The sequence below is a fragment of the Amblyomma americanum genome, chromosome 2 (assembly GCF_052857255.1).
Source record: "Amblyomma americanum isolate KBUSLIRL-KWMA chromosome 2, ASM5285725v1, whole genome shotgun sequence".
NCBI lineage: Eukaryota > Metazoa > Arthropoda > Arachnida > Ixodida > Ixodidae > Amblyomma > Amblyomma americanum.
Genome location: NC_135498.1, coordinates 224,646,960 through 224,670,714, shown reverse-complemented (window position 1 = coordinate 224,670,714; position 23,755 = coordinate 224,646,960). Strand labels below are relative to the sequence as shown.

General features: G+C 46.0%; 1 protein-coding gene across 1 annotated transcript in view; it reads left to right on the top strand.

Moving 5' to 3' along the window:
• Positions 1-23,755, top strand: part of LOC144120388 (uncharacterized) — a 340,433-nt gene that overhangs the window by 225,571 nt on the left and 91,107 nt on the right. Inside the window, exon 3 of the mRNA XM_077652736.1 lies at positions 22,340-22,420. Coding sequence (XP_077508862.1) covers positions 22,340-22,420 — 81 coding nt within the window. The remainder of the gene's footprint in view (positions 1-22,339; positions 22,421-23,755) is intronic.

Here is a 23,755-nt window from a genome sequence, read left to right as displayed (position 1 = left end):
GGATCACACACCTGCCATGGAGACGGCTCCCGTAACCGTATCCACCAGGCACCGTGTGTGACGAATGTCGCGGGATGTGAGCGAGAAACCACGTTAGGTGGGCGGAACATTCCTCCCCCACTTTTCCGCGTGCTTCCTACTCTTTTGTGCTTTTTCACACCCGTACGCGAGCGAAACGCTTCCTCGTTAAGGCTGTTTTTCGTTGCTGCGTGTAATGCTGAGCACACAAGAAAAGGGAAAAGAGGCTCGTTGTGACTACATGACGGAAGCCAACAGTCACCGGAACCAAATACAATAGCGGATGTTTTCTTTTCTCATTTCTTTTTCATTAATTTATGGCCTTCATGAATGGGAGTTTAATAGGGCAATCATTTTAGAGATAATTTATTAGAAAGCACAAGCAACTTAGCTACTGCGACGGCTCGCCATTGTTCGGCTTTCGGAGGCTGACATTGCAACAATAACTTGTCCTGCGAACTTTGCGCGCACAGCCTACAGCTATTGGTCATCATCACAATGTATGATTACTTGCTGTCACATCAAACGTTGCTCTCACCCTTTATGTAATGCCCCTAGAAAGGGATCTTTAATGAAAAAATATTTATTTATTTATTTATTTATTTCTAGTGTAACCGAACGTTGAGATAGTTCACCAGCGCTACCCTCGACTATAGTGGCGGACGTAGTACGTCCTGTATTACCGCAACTGCCACGTAGGAACGCAATGGAACGGTGAGGGCAGAACGTGTGCGTGACCCGCTTTATGCTACCTCTAGCATCAAGATTGCCAGAGTCGAGACCCTCGTTAGCTGTGGAGCACGCAAGGGAAAGGAACAGAGGTTTTCGTTGCAACATACATAAGAAAGCGAACAGGCACGGAAACCACAAAGCATAAGGGATGATTCTTTTCAGTTTTTAATAATTTGGGGTGTTTTTCAACCAGAGATTAATAGGGTAACAATTTTTATGTGATTGATTAGAAACGTGAAGAAAAACAACATGCCGCCGGAGGGATCTGAACCCACAACCTCCGAATTTTGCGTCCGCTGCTGTACCAGCTGAGCTACGTCGACGGCTATCCAATCTTCGGCTTTCGATTGTATCTTCGGCAAAATAATGTGCAGAAAACCAAAGCTAATCTTCAACAGTCTCGCAAGGCAACAGCTGTTTACAACCGGTAGTGAGGTGCTGGAAGCGCTAAGCGAATACATCTACTGAGGGCAGGTAGTTACCGCAGATCCAGATCGCGAGAGGGAAATAACTGGAAGACTAAGGCTAGGGTGGAGCGCATTTGGCGAGTTCTCTGAAACTATGAATGGCAGTTCACCAATATCTCTCAAGAGAATAGTATAAAAGCAGTGTCTTACCGTACTCACCTTAGGGGGAGAAACGTGCAAGCTAACTTGATCTTAAATTGAGGAGAACGCACGGGTTAATGACATCTCAGTCGAAGCTATGAAAAATGTTGGGCAATGTTTAACCACGGTTATACCCAAAGGTTGAGTGACTGATTTTGCCAATGGCCCTACCAAAATTTGGAGGTGCCTTCGTGTCCGGCACACTCAGTTATGGCTGGACATCGATTAAGGTCTAAATTGGCCAGGCTGAAATTTCAGGGGGGGGGGGGGGTTGCATGCCAAATTTTGGAATTTTGGAAACTACAGAGAATGTTTGCTGTATTCGAGTCATTGCGAAATTATGGTATGATGAAGAGGACGATGAGAGGGCAGTGCCGTCGGACGGAGCAAGTGGAGCTTGATGACTGTGACTCTCTGCATTGCACAGCGTGAGAGTGTGATGCAGTTTAACACGAGGCGCGTTTGGCTGCGTGAGAAAGGGTGGTGGCTCAATACAGGCTTCGCTCTCTCCCTCCTTGCCTGGCCTGATGGATGCGTAATTTCTATACCAGTAGTCCATAATGGCGACTGTCCAGCAACTGCAATTTCCAACTCTGAATGGCAATGGACTCCATACTCGGCAAAAACGGGTAGAAATGCGCCGCCGTTTTCGGCCACTCGGCTCGACTTTCTCCTTGTACAAACAAGAATGGCACTCCTATGGGCCAGTTTGTATGAATGCATCTTTGGGCCAGCGTGAACTTTTGGACCCACCAACGTATAGATACACATTCAGCTCTGTATTCCGTTTTTCAGTGTGTCTCTCTATGTTGGTGCGTCGCAAAGTTCCCGCTGGCTCAAAGATGGATTCGCTGTACAGGAGACCATGATAGAGAGTGATGGCACGACAGAAAGAGCTCTCTTGCCTTGTTTGGCAGATTACAATGTTTGAGTGTCACTGTGTGGATATTTCGGCGGTTGTCTCCTGGTCCTGAAAAAGAGCCTCCCCTATTCTGATCTTGCATACCGAGAAGATAGACAGGGTTGGCGTATATGTTGCGACTTTCGGATATATTGTTACAGGTTCTATTTACAAATAATATTTACAAGGCAGGTCGAGAGGAGCCTGGTGCGCCGGCGGCAGGATCCTCGACTTCCTCTTCTACTTCCAGCCGCCGCACGTCTTCTTTATTCCTCACAGCCCATGCGCAGCACGTGACATTTCCCCGTTCGCAGACGAAGCCCTCGGGGCCAGTCAATCAATCGGGGTCCCGAGAGTGGAATGGCTTCAGTCGTGCGACATGCACGACCTGGGTTGTCCTTGAGCGGCGTCCTTGCGTTGATTGGGGAGAGATGACATAGCTGAGGTCATTGAGGCGAGCAACAACGATGAACGGGCCTGTGTAGTGGGATAGCAGCTTTTCTGATAAGCCACGCTTGCGTAGGGGCGTCCACAACCATACAACGTCACCGGGGAGGTAGAAGACATCCTTGCGCCGGCGGTCATAACGCTGCTTAGAGCGATGCTGTGATGCCAAGGTGCGTATCCGGGCAATCCGACGGGCTTCTTCAGCGCGACAAAGTGTTGGCAATAGAAGGCTCGGTGTCGAGAGAGAAAGGTAAGATGCTGTCGAGGGAGCTTCGAGGCGGACGGGCATAAAGAAGGAAGAATGAGCTGTAACCAGTTATTTCATGCCTCGACGTGTTATAGGCGTATGTAATGAAGGGAAGCACGTCGTCCCAGTTCTTATGGCGGGAATCGACATACATGGCCAGCATGGTCGTGAGTGTCCGATTGGTACGTTCAACCAGTCCATTAGTCTGGGGGTGGTACGGCGTCGAGTGGCGAAAATGGCATGAACTAAGACGCAGAAGCTCTTCCACAACGTCTGCCGTAATCTGGCGACCGCGGTCACTGATAACAACTGGAGGAGGTCTATGCCGGAGGATGACAGCACGAAGAAGGAAGAGCGAGACCTCAGCAGCGGTGGCGCAAGGTAGGGCGGCGGTCTCACAGTAACGGGTGTGGTGATCAACGCACACTATAATCCAGCGGTTACCGTTGGACGAGCGGGGAAACGGACCGAGCAGGTCGAGTCCAACTTGTTCATATGGCGTGCTTGGAGGTGGCAAAGGATGCAGGCGTCCAGGCGGAGAAGTCGTGGGAAGCTTGAACCGCTGACACTGCACGCAGGTGGCCACGTAGCGCTGAACCATGTGACGCATTTTTGGCCAGTAAAAACGTTCTTTGATGCGGTTAAGGGTCCTGGCAAACCCCAAGTGCCCAGCCGTGACGTCATCGTGCATTGCCTGCAGAACAGAGGAGTACAGAGTAGCCGGAACGACGAGGAGAAAGCGCGCACCTCCAGGCGAGTAATTCGTTCTGTAGAGTAAACCGTCGCGAACGCAGAAAGGGCTTGCGGATGTCGGGTCACGGGCTTCGGCAAAAAGCGGCGCCAAGTGCTGATCCATGCGTTGTTCCATGCGCAGCACGTGACAATATGACGAGTTGTGGCGGTTTATTAACGAGTTATCTTTCTGTGATAAGGAAATGAGAGTAGTTTTCGTTTAAACCAAGTGGTTCCTGAATCTGATTGCTTTTTTCTCTCGGCGGCGTTCTTAAAATGGCGCTGACTGGAGCAGAAGTAGCGTTAGGAGCGCTGCAGTCCTATCTTGCATCATCAAAATTGCGGTTTTACTTAGCGCTGGGCTATCTGGGCCCACGTCTTGCTCTTATACACGTAGACTTGGAAATTCGCATATTCGTCTGGACCGAATATACGTATCGACTCTCCTTACAAGACGAACGTCATGTGGCGTTGTCTTCCTACGATTACAATACGATTCTTGTGGCTATTGGTGAATGTCGCCGTCCTAAATTCCATCCTCGTTGTGCTCTCTGGAAGATGACTACCACGCTGATCTGCCTTGAGGATTTTAAGCACGCTTAAATTTAGCTTTCCAGTCTTGTTTTTCAAGGGGAATGCATTTACGTGCAACTTAGGAGATGTTCGAGCTGGAAGTCCGAACCATAGCAATTGAAATTGGTTCGGTACTTTAAAATAACTGAAGGAGGACAATTGCGGAAAGCACTTTACAGCCTTTGTGATCTTGATTTTGACACTTCTGGTTTTTACGCAAAGGAAATAGCTGGTGTCAAGTGCGAGCTTCAAAACTTTGACGCGCAACGCTACAGGGCTACCCGTATATGGTCTCGCACCAACTGCGCTTTGCACTCTTAGGAACCGACTCGTCAGGCTTCGCTTGATGAGCGACGTCACGAGTTTCCAAGCGAGTGTCATCACTTTACTCTCGTAGGGCCTTGGGGACTAGCACGGATTTCATAATATCGAAATTCTAGAAACACCATGCGTCTGTGATTTTCCACTTCCACCCAAGCCTTAGATCCCGAGGCTGAGGCACGCTTCGTCTGCCCTGTGAAGCCCTTATCAGAGGACGAGTGCTCGACAATAAGTGGCGCTTTTACTTTAAGAGAACTAGAAGTTGCCATCGATAAGTAGCCACTTTCAAAGACATATTAGCCTGATTACCTTTCTGAAGAATTTTACTATGCTTTTATGCCGCCCTTGAACTCCAGATTTTCATCATTAGTTTTAATATCGTAATTCTGCCGCAACCGTTTACAAAGAGTGACATTTTACTGATACCAATGTGCACACATAAAGAAAACTGCGGCATGGAGAGGGTCGAAGGCCCATAACGCTACTGTGGAAAATAAGGTTTTTGCAAAATTCTTGGGGAATCAGCTACAGGATGCAATTTCGATTGTCATTGGATGTCATCAGACATGTGGTTTGAGGGTCGTTCTGTTCAAACGAACACACATATTTGCCGAAACTCCCAGGAACAAGTGGCAATGCTTCAACTTGACCCTATGAAGGCCTTTTATTGTACGTATAATCGTTCACAACATGCGGTCCCTCATGTTTACAGCAGCGCTACCCTGTCAAGGAGCATCCCCAACCGGGAAGGTGCAGTGTCTGCTAATGTTTTCCAATCTACGCCGCGTCTTCCTGAAATGCTTGGCTGGAAGCTTTGCATGTCCCACACGCATGACCCGATGCGCATCCGCGAACCAGAGGACGTGATATGATAGGTTGAATGCAGCATGGGCCCACCGCAAGAGTTTTTTCTGCAACGAGCGCACGCCATTCGCGCAAACATACGACACACACCATGGCACGACCGAAATGTGTCAACGTGGCTCAGGCATTCTGCTTGCGTGCAGTGCCCTAGAGGCGTTTCGCGCAGTGTTCGGTGGCATCTTACGAAAGCGTATGCCTGATCGATGGAGCTGAAGCGGCGAGAACATATGGATCTCAAAATTCGTGCAGCGCAGAACGTGACGCTGTCGTCGAGACCAAAGGCGCCGCAAAGAGGACCCAGCGGTGCATGCTGCCGAAGTTGACAGAAGACGGTCTCTGACTTAATACTACAAGCCGAATAACACAGGCGCCGGAAGCGAGTGGAAACCCAGCAGCCACAAAACTGAGAGTCTCGAAACCCAAAAACATTTTGGAAGACTCTGAGCGAGTTTGCCTATATTGCGGAAACCCCTTACCGTCCTATGGGTAGACGTAGGCTGGAGCATTGGAGACTTCAAGTGAAAACTTCATACCTTGCAAGCACTTTCCGACCAGCAGCATGGAACAGCCGCAATTCACCCAGCCACTGCGGCTCTAACGAGCGGTCCGTGTGTTGCGCTCGCCACACTGGGGCTTGGCAGATTTGTGTTTAATCCTTTTATCGCAAAGCCAACACACGGCAGAAGTGTGCAGGAAAGGCGCGCGTCGTTATCATGACTGCTGCATCATATCGTGCGCAATGACGAAGCTGTTTTCGCTGTGCAAGGCATCTCCCTTGCCGAGTTCAGCTGGGAACCCATTTCCGGAAAATTCGTTTAGGGGGCATCTGAGCTGTGATTATCAGTGGCTCTACGAGGACCTGGTAGCATTATTTATTTATTTATTCAAAATACCTTGCAGCACCCAGAAGGGCATTGAGTAGGGGGGGGGGGCAAAATAATGGATTACCAAGTACGATAGGAACAATGTGTTAAATGCAACGCGCAGTACAAGGCAAAAAGCAACATCTATAGTTATACAGGGCAAATCATAACGACAAGAGATACATCGCCGCCAGCAACAAAAAATTACATAAAAGGTAGCAAGAATGCATCGCGTGTGCCCTGCCACCTACTTACTACCTGCTTTCCGCTCTACTTTGCAAAGGAAGTTTTTGACTGGCAACCTTACTGCATATACAACTGACCACCAGAGGTGACTAAACTTTCTTTTCTCTTGGTTTGTGGTTTGGTTCTGTTGTTTGGTTTCGACCAATGCCTCCTTTATAAAACTATGCCTGTCAGTTCCGGCGCCGCACAATAGGATCGTCGTGGACGCCGCGCTTCACGTGCCGCTCGCAACGTGGCGCTGCTAGCTGGCACTACGCCGTTTTTCAGAACACTGCTATAACATGCGCGCCGCCCCCGACTTGCGCTGCTCATGTCGGTTGTAGAGTTGTATATCGCACTACATTTAATTGAGTTCGTCGAGTATGCTAAACAAGCGCTGTTCAAGTGCTTTTATCGCGAATATTTAATGTGATACAAGAGATATGACACAAGCGATATGAAGGAAGCAGGCTTCCCTGCCGATGCTCTTGTGGCAGTTGCAGATGGTCTCAGAAAGAAACTGCTAAAAGAAAAACAAGAGCTCCTGTTATGACATATCACTCCGGGTGAAGAAAAGAAAAGGAAGTTTGAGGTTATGCCATATCTACACAGGCTCCCCCACAACTTGAAGAGAGTGGCAGCGAAATTTGGGGTTGACGTCGTGTTTTCTGCGAACCTCAAGCTGGCAATGCTATGTGCTTTAGCAGATGCCGAGAGGGAAAGAGACCCAGGTTGAGGCAGAAAACAGAAAACCGCACGTCTCATGAGCAACTGATATTGTTTATCAGTTCCCTCTCCGTTGTGGGTCTCTGTACGTTGGGCAGACGGGCAGGTTTATAAACGTGAGGCTGGGCGAACATGCCTCTTCACTTCGCCAACAAACTGGGGAACACATACCAGAACATTGCAAGAAGTGCAATGGTTGCTTTCCCCTGCTTAATGGTACTAAGATTGTAGAGCGTGGTAAAGACCAATTGGCTAGGGAAATCTTGGAAGCCCAGGAAATTTCTATATGCTGTTAAGGCACGTGCATTAGTACCCCATCTGAGTATCTGATGGAGAAGGAATTAAAGTTTTTAAAACGCACCTGAGTTTTCATGGCTACTTTTATCGTCTATCGCTCTTTCTTTCTTCTTTTTTTTGCTGTTTTTCCACACGTTTTAAGAATATCAGTTTGTTTTTACCTTGTTTTAAGTCATGCGCACGCGTGTTGTTGCTCTGGGATGGGGCGTGGTTAACCGTCTCATTCTATTCAGTTGTAAGTGTAGCAACCGTCCTGTCTTCGCCCTTCTTCGTTCCGTCCATATCCTACTTTTTTGTTTATAACATGATTGCGTGGCATAGCCGCCGCGTCAGTCACAAGCAGTTTCGTTTGTTCGTTCAGGTGTTGTTTTGATGTCGACTAGCCCACTAGCCAAACACTTCTGCAGTCGCTCACGGGACTGGGCAGAAACGTAAAGCGTAATAATAGCGAGAAACTACTTTTCCTCGATTTTGTGATTTGCCCTGCTCTTTTAACAACTTTTTGGTTCATTTCCACGGCAAAAATTTTCTTACACTCAACCTCATGATACATTTAACAATCGAACATTTATTTGCAATACTTATCTCAACTTGCCTGGCTGCAGCTGGTCACATAGCATGCTACAAATTTAGCAGCTTCAGTGACAATGCTTTCTTAATTTGCATAAATCTTGGCCACTGAATTCTTGTCTGTGATATTAAAAGCATATGGTTAGTCAACAGCGGTTCTTCCTGTGGCCTGGCTCTTCGTTCTTCTGCACGAAGATGGGCATGTCCACAAGCATGTCAACAGAATGTTCCACACTTGTATCTAGCGGTTTGGAAATGGATTTCCTGTGAAACAGCATTATGTCGACAAACCGCTTGACGTCTAGTACCTATCAAAACAGACACTATAACTCTTCGGTTGGATACTTTAGTCCATCATGCACGGTCTTGGTGTGCTATCAGCCCATCAACAGGGGCACTGCTTATTGGTTTTTCCACAAGTTGAATACAAGTCTTGCAGCTGAGCCTTTCTGACAAGTCCCTGGCCATGTATTCACCAATAAGGGTATACACTAGCCACTTCGTGGCTGGGGAGCCATGGTGTACTGCAAATGTCTCGCAATCTATTCTTTGCTGCTGATGGGAAAAAAAACCCTTGCCTGCACAGCAGCGTTAATTTCTTAGTGCCTCCATTCGAAACCGCTGCATCAGTACGGAATGAGGCTGAGCTGTTGATTGCTTCGAACTGATGCAGACACAATACCGGTCTTGAACATCTTCTCAAGTACGCAGAATACATCCCATGAAACACATAACTTCTATAAAACGTCTTCAAAAAACTCCAAACATCTAGCAATGTCTTGTTCTAGACTGAAACGTTTAAAAACATCTCAGCAAAGGAAGTTTATCCACAAATGTTTTAAAAACGTACTGACAAAAGGGGTTTATTCACAAACGTCTTAAAGATATACGACAAAAGAGGGTTACTCACAAACGCTTTGAAAACTTCTCTAAATATACGTTTTCCACGCAACGTTTCAAAAATTTCTCTGACAAGGCGATTACTTGGGAACGTATGCAGGTATGAAGCCGCAGGTATGAAACTTTTGAGTGTAAGAGAAATTTGGAAGGCGAACCCGTGCAAAACAAGCATCCTGCTACTTCCAGTTTTAATGCCAAGCAATTTAGTTTTTTTTATTCGACAATAATATAATAAACTATGGCAGAGAATGATGAAGCGGGTCTTCTTGCCTCATTTGCATGTGTATTTATGCTGCAAAGAGCTGCTGCCTGTTTTTTCCAGTTCGACCTATACTGCACATATCTGAGCAAACAAACTCTACAGCTCTAAAAAAAGCATGAGCATTAAACCTAACGAAATACCCCAGTAAAAAAAAAAAACAATGGGTCCAGTTGGGCATACCCTTCGGTTCCAAGTGGAACCAGTTAGACACAATTTATTCGTCGGCCAGTTGGGCTTATGGATCTAATTGGGTAGTCCAGTTGGTTCCCTCGTACGAGTTGGGCGTTCCAATTGGTTCTGCGTTGCCAACTCGATTACCCAACAGGTTTGTGACGTTCCAATTGATTTCAGCATTCCCAGTTGGATCGCCCAACTGGAACTATTTGATACCAATTGGGGCTTCCACTTGGAACCAAGAAAACCAATTAGAATCTGATATCCCAACTGGAAGCTCCAGTTCGGTTACAACTGGGCGATCCAAATGGAAAATCTAAGTGTAAGTGAATGATGTCCTCCATTCTGTATATATATTTAGCTGGCTACAAAACAGAACACTAGGCTAATTAGGTTCTTTAAAAGAGATAGTAGCAACTGAATTTCTTGAATTATTTTCATCACTTCCCACCATCACTGCGAGCGTTCTTAAATTAGATAGCTTCGCTTAACGTTCACCGCTACTTGCTCCAGCTAGACGGTATATATAAGTAACTGCAAAAGTGTGCTGTGTGCATATACGTTGAGAATTTGAGTTGGTATACAGCGTTTAACCCTATGTGTGTAATGCACACTTGTTGGTCTCTCTTGATTTTCATAACTACGTGTATTTATAATTTCAGTTCCCTTGTAGATATGTTGGCAGCAGTCTCACAGCAGTCAGAAGGCCAATTGTTTCCAATGCAATTCTAATTTTTTTTGCTGACCAGTTCAAACCATTTGAGTCGAATAGGTATGCCAAACAGAGTTCAATTGGTGAGCCATTTCGTCTGGTTGGGTGGACAAATATTTCTAATTGGAAGCACCAGTTTGGGTCAGTTGGTGAGCCCAATGGGTGCCGAAAACACATTTGATTTTCGACCCCTTGGTTTCAGCTGGAAATATTCCAACTAGAACCACTGTTTTTTTAACTGAGATCCCACTCGTTGATTTTAGAAGGTTCTAAATATATAGCATATATATAGCATATATATAGATATATTTTGCCAGAGCATGACAGGCATATAACACCGCTTTTAGCTTCATTGTCTACAGAACATCTGGAAAAATAATTTGTTCTAGGCATTATACCGTATACATTTGTAGACGTTGGTTACACTTTGAGTAGCCTTTGTGTTTTGTGGGATTCTTCAAACCCATAGCATCATTGCAGCCTACTGTCCTACGAAGGAACCGAAAGTGCCATAATCAGATATCACTCGAAAACTTTCGAGTCAAAACAAATATGAACTCCTTTTCCTTCAGCAGGTAACGAATGCATGCTACTTTCGATGTTGTCAGGACCAGTGCTGCGTATGTCTCATTGGTAAAGAAATTTTGTCAGGGTAGCTGCACTTTTTTCAGTCTCTCGATGTGTTCAAGGAAATCAGCCATTGCGACCTGTAGCCATCGCTGGCGCAACTAGAGGTCGGAAGGAATCTTGTGGAATGCACCACGCGACGTCTTTCTTTTTTGCACTTGATGTGCACATATTTAGGCACATAGCAGTACCTCATTATGCACGCTGTCAGTACACAAACGGAAAGAAATTAATCGTCAAGGCGTATTCCTGAGCACGTTGACACCAGTGAAGAAAGCATTGCTTTGTTGATCTCGCACGAACGCGTCCAGCAAGCCTGCGCACGGTCGGGCCAAACGGGACTGGATGTATGTATGCATGTATGTATGTATGTATGTATGTATGTATGTATGTATGTATGTATGTATGTATGTATGTATGTATGTATGTATGTATGTATGTATGTATGTATGTATGTATGTATGTATGTATGTATGTATGTATGTATGTATGTATGTATGTATGTATGTATGTATGTATGTATGTATGTATGTATGTATGTATGTATGTATGTATGTATGTATTTATGTATGTATGTATGTATGTATGTATGTATGTATGTATGTATGTATGTATGTATGTATGTATGTATGTATGTATGTATGTATGTATGTATGTATGTATGTATGTATGTATGTATGTATGTATGTATGTATGTATGTATGTATGTATGTATGTATGTATGTACTATGTATGTATGTATGTATGTATGTATGTATGTATGTATGTATGTATGTATGTATGTATGTATGTATGTATGTATGTATGTATGTATGTATGTATGTATGTATGTACGGACGGACGGACGGACGGACGGACGGACGGACAGACAGACGGACAGACGGACAGACAGACGGACAGACGGACGGACAGACGGACAGACGGACGGACGGACGGACGGACGGACAGACGGACAGATGGATACAGCTGAACCCCTGAAATTGGGCGGTGGCTTGAGCCACCTAACCATGACTTATGAAATTTTACTCTTCTCTTGATTTTAGCCGCCAATCAGATAACCTTCGCTTGGTTATTTCTACCCGCTTAAAATCTACTTTCCCTTCACTGTCCTCAAACCCCAATGCCTTGGATAAATCAGCCCCGCTGATTTCCACTGTAGGGTGAAGCCCTTCACAGAAAAGTATCAAGTTTTCAGCCGTTTCCTCCTCCTCTCCGCACGCAACGCACAAAGTGTCTATCTCGTGGTACTTGACTCTATATGTCTTAGTCCGCAAAACTCCCGTCCTGGCCTAAAACAATGGAGAGGTTCTCATACAATTACTTCAGATATTTTCTTTGGCAACTTCCTGTTTAAAATTCTGTATGTTCCCAGGGCTGATTTCGTCAGCATCCGTGTTTTCTACACAGCTCCCTCTGTTTCTTTAACCTTCCTCTTAACCGATAATTGCTGATTTGCCTCCCCCCCGCTTTCTGCTGTCCAGATATTTGCTTGTCAAATTTCTAGTTCGCTATCTCATTTTCGTATCAACATTCCTTATATACAGGTATCTGAAAACTTTCCTAGCCCACTGATTTTCCCCTATGTTTCTCAATCGCTCCTCAAATGCTATCTTACTGCTAGCTTCTCTGTTCTCGAACAACGCCCATCCCATATCACCCTGTATCTCCTGATTTGGTGCATTGCCATGTGTTCCCAAAGCTAGCCTCCCTACTCCACGTTGTTTAATTTCTAACCTTGCTTGAACATCTGGTCTAATGCACAGGACCGCATTACGGAAAGTCAGGCTAGGAACCATCACCCCTTTCCAGATCCCTCTTACCACTTCATACCTATTGTAATACCACAGTGCCCTGTTTTTCATGACAGCTGCATTCCTACTAGCTTTATTCATTACATATTTTTCCTGCTCTGTCTGATACTCAGCACCGTTATTTATCCACACCCCAAGATACTTGTACTCATCCCCTACTTCTAGCGTGAACACCCTGTATTCTATGCTCTCCGACCTCGTCATTAAATATCATGACTGCAGATTTTTCCTTACTAAACTTGAAAGCTAATCTATCTCCCCTCTCTACCACATATATCTGTCAACTTCTGTAAATCTTCCTTGTTGTAAGCCATAAGAACTCGGCGTATATTAGTCCCGGTATTGACTGTTTAATCAATTATCTTTGCTTGAAAAAAGAAAGCTTGAAGCCTAGTCGCTCCTCTCTAGCTTGGTCTCCAACCCTTGCAGGTACAACATGAACAAGAAAGGAAACAAAGGACATCCTTGCCTAAGCCCCCGCTGTATCTCTACAGGCTCTGGTACATTTTTTTCCATTTTATAAGCACTCTGGTACCTTTATATATATCTTTTGAAAGATTAATTACTCCATCTTCCACATCCAATGTGCCCCGTATGTCCCACAGATACTCTTGAATAACGGTGTCGTAGGCTCCCTTAATACCCAAAAATGCTAGCAATAGGGGCCTGTGTTCCTGTCCAGCAATCTCTATACACTGCGTCAATGAGAACAGATTGTCCTCCAACCTCCTTTGTTTCCGGAACCCATTTTGTATCTCCCCTAGCACCTTCTCGTTCTCCACCCAAGCCTGCAATTTCCTTTATAATCTGCATCATCTGTTATGGGACGGTAGTTACTAACGTAAGCTTTGTCCCCCCTTTCTCTTATCTACCATGTTTATTCTACTTAGTCGCCATTCATCGGGGACGTTGCCGTCTACTACCATTTTATTCACTACCTGTATTAATGTTTGCTTGAATTTTGGTCCTGGCTTCTTAATTAACATAATCGAAATACCATCTGGTCCTGCTGACGTGCCACTAGGAACCTTCTTCTCTGCCCTTTCCCACTCGCTTTGCTCAAGTGAAGCTATTGCAGTAACCGGTCTATCCTCCTTCGATGAGTTATGTGCAACATTTCTTTCTTTAAATTTTTCTGTCATCCTTGTTCCTATGTGGTTTATCGCTTCATACCCTTTTAGTCGAATACCCTGAGCTGTAACAATAAACTTTTGTTCTAGCCTAGTCTTATTACTCATTGCATTTAGATGCTCCCAGAATATTTGAGCTGCTGTTCTATTCTTTTCATCTACTTTTGACATACATTGGGCACCCAAATAGGATGCTTTCCTCAAATAGGATCTTTCCTTCTACACTTTATGAAGGTATCCCATTTTCTGTCTACTTCAACTTATGGTTCCCCCCTCTTCTTAGAATATCTGTGTTCCCTGGACGCTTCCGGAAGTTTCTCTATCGTCCTCTTGACGTCCTCATCTTACCAACTCTTGGGTTTGCGTCTTTTCCCTATTACCTTTACTCGCGCCTTACCTATCCCTAGCTTCAGTAATCGAGTTAATTTGGTCTAACTCTATACTGTTTCACTATCCTCAAAAATTACTTTCTCCATTTGTTTGGCTGCTGCTTCCAATTGCTTTTCTGAGTAAAAAATTCCCTCTGATTGTTTATTATATTTATTATAGATACCTCAAGGACCCTTGAGGGCTTTACATGAGGGGTCATCTCGCTTCAGTCCTACTTTGGTTTTTCTCCTGAAACTGAACTTGATACGCTTGTGGTCACTACCTCGACTTTCTGGAACCATGTTCATCTATGCTATCTATTATATATCCTCTGTGACAAGTGCATAATCTATCGTCGAGTGAAGACTCTGCCTCCCATGTTATGAGCCTTTCATACTTCTCGGCACTGTTGCATACAACTAAATCATGCCTGTCACACATGTCCTGCAGCATGCTTCCTGTCGAATCTGTGTACTCATCCAGGTCTTTTATATGTGCGTTCATGTCGCCTAATATAATTATCTCGCCCTGTCCTCCTAGCTCATCACTGTCGCTTGCAATACATTTTAACATTTTTCTGTTTTCCTCTTTGGCATTAGCTCCTGTCCGCGGTATGCAAAGCCAAGTAGTGTTTGCTCCCTTGCTAGTTTTTGTTTTGCCATAAATGTTCCTTGCATCCCTGTTTAACCCTTAGGAATCTCTTACTTTTATGAATGAATGCCCAATTCTACCCCCCTTTCTGCTGCCCTCTGTTCTATTGCAATATTCCCATGCGTAGTCTGGGTTACAAGGTGGTTGCTCTATGTCCCTAAGATGCGCTTCCACTAAACCATATACCATTAATTCCTCCTGCCTTAACTGTTCTTCTATTATCTCCCATTTCAGTCTATTCCTGCCAACTTGCATGTTAATAAAGCCTATATCTCGAATTAACTTGGCCTTGGCGCTTGTGTCTTTCTTCTCCTATGGTTCCATCGTCTCCTTAACCTTGGTTCTTCCTTCTCTACACTGGTTCCCTCAGAGCTCTGGGTCCCCCCAAGAAAGCTGTTGCCTGGCGACCTATCCTACTACCTACCCTCTTACCTGTGGCACCACCGTAGTGAATGCCATCCTGTGCAAAAGGGTTGGGCCTGGCCTCGTAAACTTCCCTGTTAACTTCCAATACCCTGTATCTTAGTCGTCGACTTATTAACCTAATTACGCGGTTAGCCTCAACGATCCTCGTTTCCATTTCGCTAGCCTGCCTCTGGACCGCTGGGATTGTGCATATGATCACATACACACTCTCAGACGCCTCTCTAAGCCTACGTATCACCACTTCTGCTTGTCAAGTTGACTGCTAGTCAAGATTCTGGCTCCTCGCCTTCAGCACATCGTTGGGACCAGTATGGATAACGACAAGGTGTTCGCCATCCATGCTGCCCCCCACCACCTGCTGGGCTTCGGCCATTGCATCTACCATGCACTTCCCTGACTGCGCCTCCACCTGCAACCGCCTGTCCGCCTTCACTGCCGTCAAAATGCCTCCCTCAACCCTCGCTACGTTCGAGTCACCGACTACCAGAACCCTCCTCCGCTCTAACCGTTCGCTTCATAACTGCGACTGTTTCCCTCCGGATCGCACTACCTGTCTCTCCCGCCGCCATACGCTACTGTCGTGAGTTTTTACCTCTCTCTCTTCCTCACTCAAAGCCTGCTGCGCTACAGCACTGTAGGATTGACGAGCCTCGTCCCCCACCTGACACTGCTCCGAACCGGGGTGCACTGCCGGCCGCAACCTGAGCGCTTCTACCTGCTCTTCTAGCTGGGCCCGTTTTTCCCGCTCCTCCTTCAGCTCGCCCACAACTCGCTCTAACAGGTCGGCATTATCCTCCTCCCTCTTAAGCGACTCGGCGACCTGAGTTTCCAACTTAATCCGTTCCCCTCGTTCCACCTTCGGGTCCCCTTTGAGTTTCTTAATCCTAGCTGCTCATTACCCTTTCAAGGTCTCAACGGCAACCTCAAAACGCTTACACATCTTGCACGCGAAGCTAGCCCCATTTGCCTCGGCTAAGCTCCTGAACTTGGTCTCGTCTAAATAGCACCACGGGTCGCACTTCTGGCACTGCACTAACTCGCCGTCCCCGTAAACATTGAGTTTCCTAGCTTGCCGACCCATCGTCCGGCCGACTACGCACCATAAAATCCCGCCAAAATTCGTACACAAAAACCTTCGCACTACGCAACGTAATAGCCTGCCAAATGCCTATACAAAAACCTTCGGCACTACGCAACGTAAAAGACCGCCAGAATTCCTACAGAAAATCCTTCGGCAATACGCAACGTAAGAGCCCACTAAAATTCCTGCACAAAAACTTTCGGCACCACGCAGCGTAAAAGCCCGCCAAAGTTCCTACACAAAAAACCTTCGGCACTACCCAACACAAAAGCCCGCCGAAATTCCTACACAAAACCCATTGACACTACGAGACGTAAAAGCCCGCCAAAGTTCTTGCAGAAAAAACCTTCGGGACTACGCAACGTAAAATCCCGCCAAAATTCCTACACTGAAAACCTTCAGCACTACGCAACGTAAAAGCCTCCCAAAATTCCAACACAAAAACCTTTGGCACACACACTTCCGCTAAACTTCCTACCCTTAACTCGGTTTAAAACCACAGCCCGACAGCATGTACAAGCGCAAACACCAAAAAGCACTTAGCTTCGGACGCAGTCGCTGGAGCTACGAAAAAAAGCGTCCTCCTCCGACGGCGTCCCGAGCCGTAGCCAGCCGTATGGATGGATGGATGGACGGATGGATGGATGAATACGGCTGAACCCTTGAAATCGGGCGGTGGCTCAAGCTACCTAGCCATGACTTATGAAATTTTACTCTTCTCTTGATTTTAGCCACCAATCTGATAACCTTCGCTTGGTTATTCCTACCCGCTTAAAATCTACTTTCCCTTCACTGTCCTTATACCCCAATGCCTTGGATAAATCAGCCCCGCTGCTTTCCACCGTAGGGTGAAGCCCTTTACAGAAAAGTATCAAGTGTTCAGCGGTTTCCTCCTCCTCTCCGCACGGAGCGCACAACGTGTCTATCTCGTGGTACCTGACTCTATATGTCTTAGTCCGCAAAACTCTCGTCCTGGCCTCAAACAACAAAGAACTTCCCCTACAAATATCATAGATATTTTATTTGGCAATTTCCTGCTTAAAAATCCGGCATGTTCCCAGTGCTGATATCATCAGCATCCCTGTTTTCCACTGAGCTCTCTCTGTTTCTTTAACCTTTTTCTTAACCGATGATTGCTTATTTGCCCCCCCCCCCCCCCCCTACTGCTGTCCAGATATTTGCTTGTCAATTTTCTATTTCGCTTTCTCCATTTCGTATCAACATTCCTTATATACAGGTATCTGAAAACTTTCCTAGCCCACTGCTTTTCCCCCATTTTTCTCAATTGCTCCTCAAATGCAATCTTACTGCTAGCTTCTCTGCTCTCGAACGACGCCCATCCCATATCACCCTGTATCTCCTGATTTGGTGCATTGCCATGTGCTCCCAAAGCTGACCCCCTACGCCACGTTGTTTAATTTCTAACCTTGCTTGAACACCTGGTCTCATGCACAGGACCGCACTACCGAAAGTCAGGCTAGGAACCATCACACCTTTCCAGATCCCTCTTACCACTTCATACCTATTGTAATTCCACAGCGCCCTATTTTTCATGAAAGATGCATTCATACTAGAATTATTCATTAAATATTTTTTCATGCTCCGTCAGATACTAAGCGCCGTTAATTATCGACACCCCAAGATACTTGTACTCATCCACTACTTCTAGCGTGAAGTCCTGTATTCTATGCTCTCCGACCTCGTCGTTAATATCATGACTGCAGATTTTTCCTTACTAAACTTGAAACCTAATCTACCTCTCTCTGTACCAAATATGTCTATCAACTTCTGTAAATCTTCCTTGTTGTCAGCCATTAGCACTATATCCTCGGCGTATATTAGTCCCGGTAATGACTGTTCAATCAATTCTCCTTGCTTGAAAAAAGAAAGGTTGAAGCCTAGTCCGCTCCTCTCTAGCTTGGCCGTATGGATGGATGGGTGGGTGGGTGGACGGACGGACGGACGGATGGACAGATGGACGGATGGTTGGATGCATGGATGGATGGATGCATGGATGGATGGATGGATGGATGAATGGATGAGTGGGGGGTGGGTGGGTGGACGGACGGACGGATGGACGGACGGATGGATGGATGGATGCATGGATGAATGGATGGATGGATGGATGGATGGATGGATGGATGGATGGATGGATGGATGGATGTATGGATGGATGGATGGATGGATGGATGGATGGATGGATGGGTGGGTGGGTGGACGGACGGACGGACGGACGGATAGATGGATGGATGGATGGATAGATGGATGGAGGGATGAATACGGCTGAACCCTTTAAATCGGGCGGTGGCTCAAGCCACCTAGCCATGACTTATGAAATTTTACTCTTCTCTTGATTTTAGCCACCAATCAGATAACCTTCGCTTGGTTACTCCTACCCGCTTAAAATCTACTTTCCCTTCACTGTCCTTAAACCTCAATGCCTTGGATAAATTAGCCCCGATGCTTTCCACTGTAGAGTGAAGCCCTTTACAGAAAAGTATAAAGTGCTCAGCCCTTTCCCCCTCCCCTCCGCACGCAACGCACAGCGTGTCTATCTCGTGGTACCTGACTCTATATGTCTTAGTCCGCAAAACTCCTGTCCTGGCCTCAAACAACAAAAAGCTTCCCCTAAAATTATCATAGATATTTTTTTGGCAATTTCCTGCTTAAAAATCCTGTATGTTCCCAGTGCTGATTTGGTCAGCATCCCTGTTTTCCACGAACCTCTCTCAGTTTCTTTAACCTTTTTCATAACTGATAACTGCTGATTTGCCCCCCTATGGCAGTCCAGATATTTGCTTGTCAATTTTCTAGTTCGCTTTTTACATTTGGTCTCTACATTCGTTATATACAGGTATCTGAAAACTGTCCTTGCCCATCGATTTTCCCCCATTTTTCTCAATCGCTCCTCAAATGCTATCTTACTGCTAGCTTCTCTGCTCTCGAACGGCACCCATCCCATATCACCTTGTACCCTCTGCCGTAGTGTCAGCCGGCAGCGGCACGAACGGCAAGCGCTGGCAAATGGGAAAGAGTGGCAGGAAAGAGTGTGATTCAGCAAGAGGGGCTCTTTTGACAGGCATAGTTTTATAAAGGAGGCGCTGTTTTGACAGCCGTGCGGTGCGGATTGTTGTTTCCGTGCTCTTCGGATTACGCGTGGAGACCGGCACCGGACGGACTGACGACTGTGAGAGCGTCGTGAGTACGTCAGACTGATGAGTTCTTTCCTTTATATTTGTAGAGTTTAGATTTAGACTAGCTTTTAGATCTAGGCTAGTTAGGTGAAGTGCTCTCGAAAGAGCAGGCCAGTGACCTAATGGCCGTGTCTTTTTTGGCCGGCAGCCAGACATCTGCAGCGCTCATTTGTGAATTAACTAATTTATACAGGTAATTATTCATTTTCAAAGTGATCGGCTTTTGCGGTAGGCAGAATATTATTTTAGCATGTGCTTGCGGGTGTTCCTTTAGCCTGTATATATTATAGCATTTTGTGGTAGCAATAATCCAATGCTGCTAAAATGGTCAAGCAACTGAAGCTTAAATGCAAGTAGTGTGAGGCGTCGATGAATTTGAAGGAAACACGGTTTGAATCTGTAGAAGAGGCTGCCACTTTAAAGGTATCCATGCACATGACGATGCAGTCACAGTCACTCTTCCTGAGGCCCTAGGTTTTATAGGTAACAATGGTCATGTAAACAAGGGTACTGATGCGGGCTAGTTGGGGGTTCATACTTGTTTTAAACAACGCAGAAGACGCAAACGCAGAAGGGACACAGCGCTTTGTGTGTCTTGTGTGTCCTTTCTGCGTCTGCGTCTTTTTTTGCGATGTTTAAAACAAAAATGTGAACAAATCTTCGGTGAAAATTAGCAAAAAGCGATTGGAAGATTGGCAGCTCAATAGCAGAGAGATGATGTTAGGTTGGAGGTGTACGAATACGTATTTAATGAAAATGGCGAAATTTAATAACTAACAAAACAGTTAAACAAAAGTAAAAGGAAAAAAAGCTGAGGATGGGGGCAACTGCCATTAGGCTGTTTCAAAGGGGACGCTCCTACCTTCTATCCATCTATCTATGTAAAGGTCTTCACCCTACAGCGGATAGTAGCGGGGCTGATTTATTGAAAGCATTGGGATTTAAGGACAGTGAAGGAAAAATTGATTTTGAGCGGGTAGAAGTAGCCTCTAAGCGAAAGTTATCTGATTGGCGGCGAAAATCAAGACAAGAGTAAAATTTTACGAGTACATCTGTCTGTCCGATCGTCCCCCATCCATCCATCCATCCATCCATCCATCCATCCATCCATCCATCCATCCATCCATCCATCCATCCATCCATCCATCCATCCATCCATCCATCCATCCATCCATCCATCCGTCCATCCGCGCATCCGTCCATCCGCGCATCCGTCCATCAGTCTATCCGTCCGTCCGTCCGTCCGTCCGTCCGTCCGTCCGTCCATCCATCCATCCATCCATCCATCCATCCATCCATCCATCCATCCATCCATCCATCCATCCATCCATCCATCCATCCATCCATCCATCCATCCATCCTTCAGTCCATCCGTCCGTCCGTCCGTCCGCCCGTCCGTCCGTCCGTCCGCCCGTCCATCCATCCATTGGTCCATCCATCCATCCATCCATCCATCCATCCATCCATCCATCCATCCATCCATCCATCCATCCATCCATCCATCCATCCATCCTCCCACTCACCCACCCACCCACCCATCTATCCCTCCATCCATCCGTCCGTCCGTCCGTCCGTCCATCCATCCATCCATCCATCCATCCATCCATCCATCCATCCATCCATCCATCCATCCATCCATCCATCCATCCATCCATCCATCCATCCATCCACAGATGGAACTTTGGCTTCAAATCCTTTGGGCTAAAAGAAGGCGTGTAGCTTTTGGCCGTTTATTAAGGCAGCGTTGTTTACTTCGCACATGTAGTTGCATCTTAAAGAGCAGCTGAAAATATATTTTGCTTTGGTTAGAAAGCCGCTTTATATGTTGGGTACGTCATAACAGTGACCGCCACTAGGTTTCACTCTTATGAGAAAGCCCGTCCTCTTGTTATAAGAGTTCAGAAAGCTTTAAACCAGACGATGCGTGCACCTGGCGGTGTATCCCACAGTGAGGAAACTTACTGAGCAACACGCATGAATTGGCCACCGAGAACCTTTCGCAGGCAGGACTCATTGGGAATAAACGGATTAATTACCGCGTGGATTGTAAGGTTGCCGGCTAAGATGCGGCTTGGGAGTCCTACTGTGGCACTGTGGAAAAGTGTTACGAAATTTTAGCCGAGATTACCACGCCTAAGCGCTATGTAGCCGTCGGAGGCAGGTATGCAGCCGTCGGGGGCAGGAACGCGCACACCGCATGCGTTTCAGAAGTCGGCAAACAGCGCAGGCTGCGCGGCATATGTCGATCTCTTTTCTTCGACGGGGAGTTGTGCTGAGGCTTTTGCCTTAATTGGTCAAAATTACTTCAAAGCCCGCATCGTCTGCCGCGAGTCCGTCGAAAAAGTTAGTTTTCGCTCAAGCACGCTAGCAGCGCTGTTACCTCTGTGACGCTAGGACGAAAGTACATGGCCTGATACTAAAGGTTGTCTCTGCTGAGGGGTATTCTTTCGCGGCGTTATAAATTGTTGCGATCGGTGTTCGCATTTTTAACAGTGCGTGGTTCTAAAGCGTGCTTGCTCGATGTGGCTTCTACGGGAAGAGACAGCCTCACTACGAGCACAGATAGCATCTTCTTCGGCTGAGTAGTCCGTTTCTACGTCTTTTCCAGCTCTTGATAATGGCGGCCCTCTTTCTAGTTTCGGTTCAAAAAACGGCAGTTTCCGCGATCGACTCCTGACGGTTTCGCTTGTGTTACGAATGCTATCTATTGTTTTCAGCGCACCTCGTTGGCATAGCACTACAAAAACGAATTTTTACGCGGAAGAAGTTCATGGCAGTTCGCTTCTGAGGAAATAAAACTGTTGATGATAAAAAGCATGCGCTGGCAAGGTAACGTGGCTCAAATAACGCTCTACGATATTTTTATATTCTTTTTCAGAGAAACCAGTAATTTGGGCGACCATTCTTGGCACTGATTACGGTCACTGGGCTGTGATGCACATACGAGAAGGGTCCTATGGTGAGTGACGGACTTCAGGCTTTATCCTTTCGTGAATAGCCAACTTGCCTCGGTAAAGATGAGAGGCAACAGATGGTGCTTCCATCAATATTCGAGCAGCCGTCGAGAGTGGGTGATTAGAATAAAGTGGAAAAAGCGCATCGTACGACATGGGTCTCATGCCAGCTACCGATACTCTTTGGAGCTGCACTGACTGCAGAGCAAGGCATGCCTGGATTTCTTCATGACAAATTAGAAACGCTGAGAGCCCAGCTCAGGAAAAATTTCATTTTGCAATCATCTCAAGACGCATGTGTGTTCGTACCGATCAACACAGACACGTTGCATGCTGTGATCTGAACTGACCTTTCCTTCCTCATACCTCCCTATCTTCCTCCCCCCCCCCTCCCTCGCGCGTTTCGGTAACCAGTAGGGCATTGCCTCCCTTACTTCTATTATACTGTATTTTTCTCTCTATTGTGTCGAAATAACAAATGTGCACTGCTATTTTGAAGTTTTATGCTTTATGCAGGCATTTACAAGCTCACAATGGGAGACGTGAGCGCTGGTTCATGCTTCTTAAAAACAGCGCAAAAGACATGGACGCAGACGCAGACACAGCGCTGTGTATGTCCCTTCTTTCTGCGTCCGTGTCTTTAGCGGTGTTTTAAGACGTACTTACAAGGTTTGGCTGCACAAAGTTCAGCATACTAAGAGAAGTCGAGGCGTGACTCCTCTAAGTTTCCGAAGCACTTCAATGTCGTAATATCGCGAACGTTTCTCTTAACACGGTCCCGAAGAACAATCCTCACAGTACTTCAAAGCGGCTTTTTAGACTTTTTACAAATTCCTGTATAGACTGTCGCTAATAACTGTACGGAGGCAAAAGTCAAAACCAATTGCACTGTTACCAACGGGCCTTTCCAACCGAAGAAGCTCTTTGTTGGTCAGAACTTATTCATCTTTTTGTATTTTTTATGCACTAGTTCTCTATTCATGAAATTGCTTTTTGCCTACGCGATCTTTATGCTTATATGGGACTTTTGCATGTCCGCATACGATAGCTGTCAAGTAATTTTTGTGAATCATCGCTTGGATAATTTTGTTTCACTGCGTTCACTGCACCGAAGTTTTCATCGATATGCATTTATGTACAGTTGTGAGCACAAGTGGTACCTAATACGCAGCCGGTGGCGAAGCTCTGGATGGATGGATGGATGGATGGATGGATGGATGGATGGATGGATGGATGGATGGATGGATGGATGGATGGATGGATGGATGGATGGATGGATGGATGGATTGTAGGAGAGAAGGAGACAGAGAGAGAATAAACATTTAATTGTAAAAAGAAGA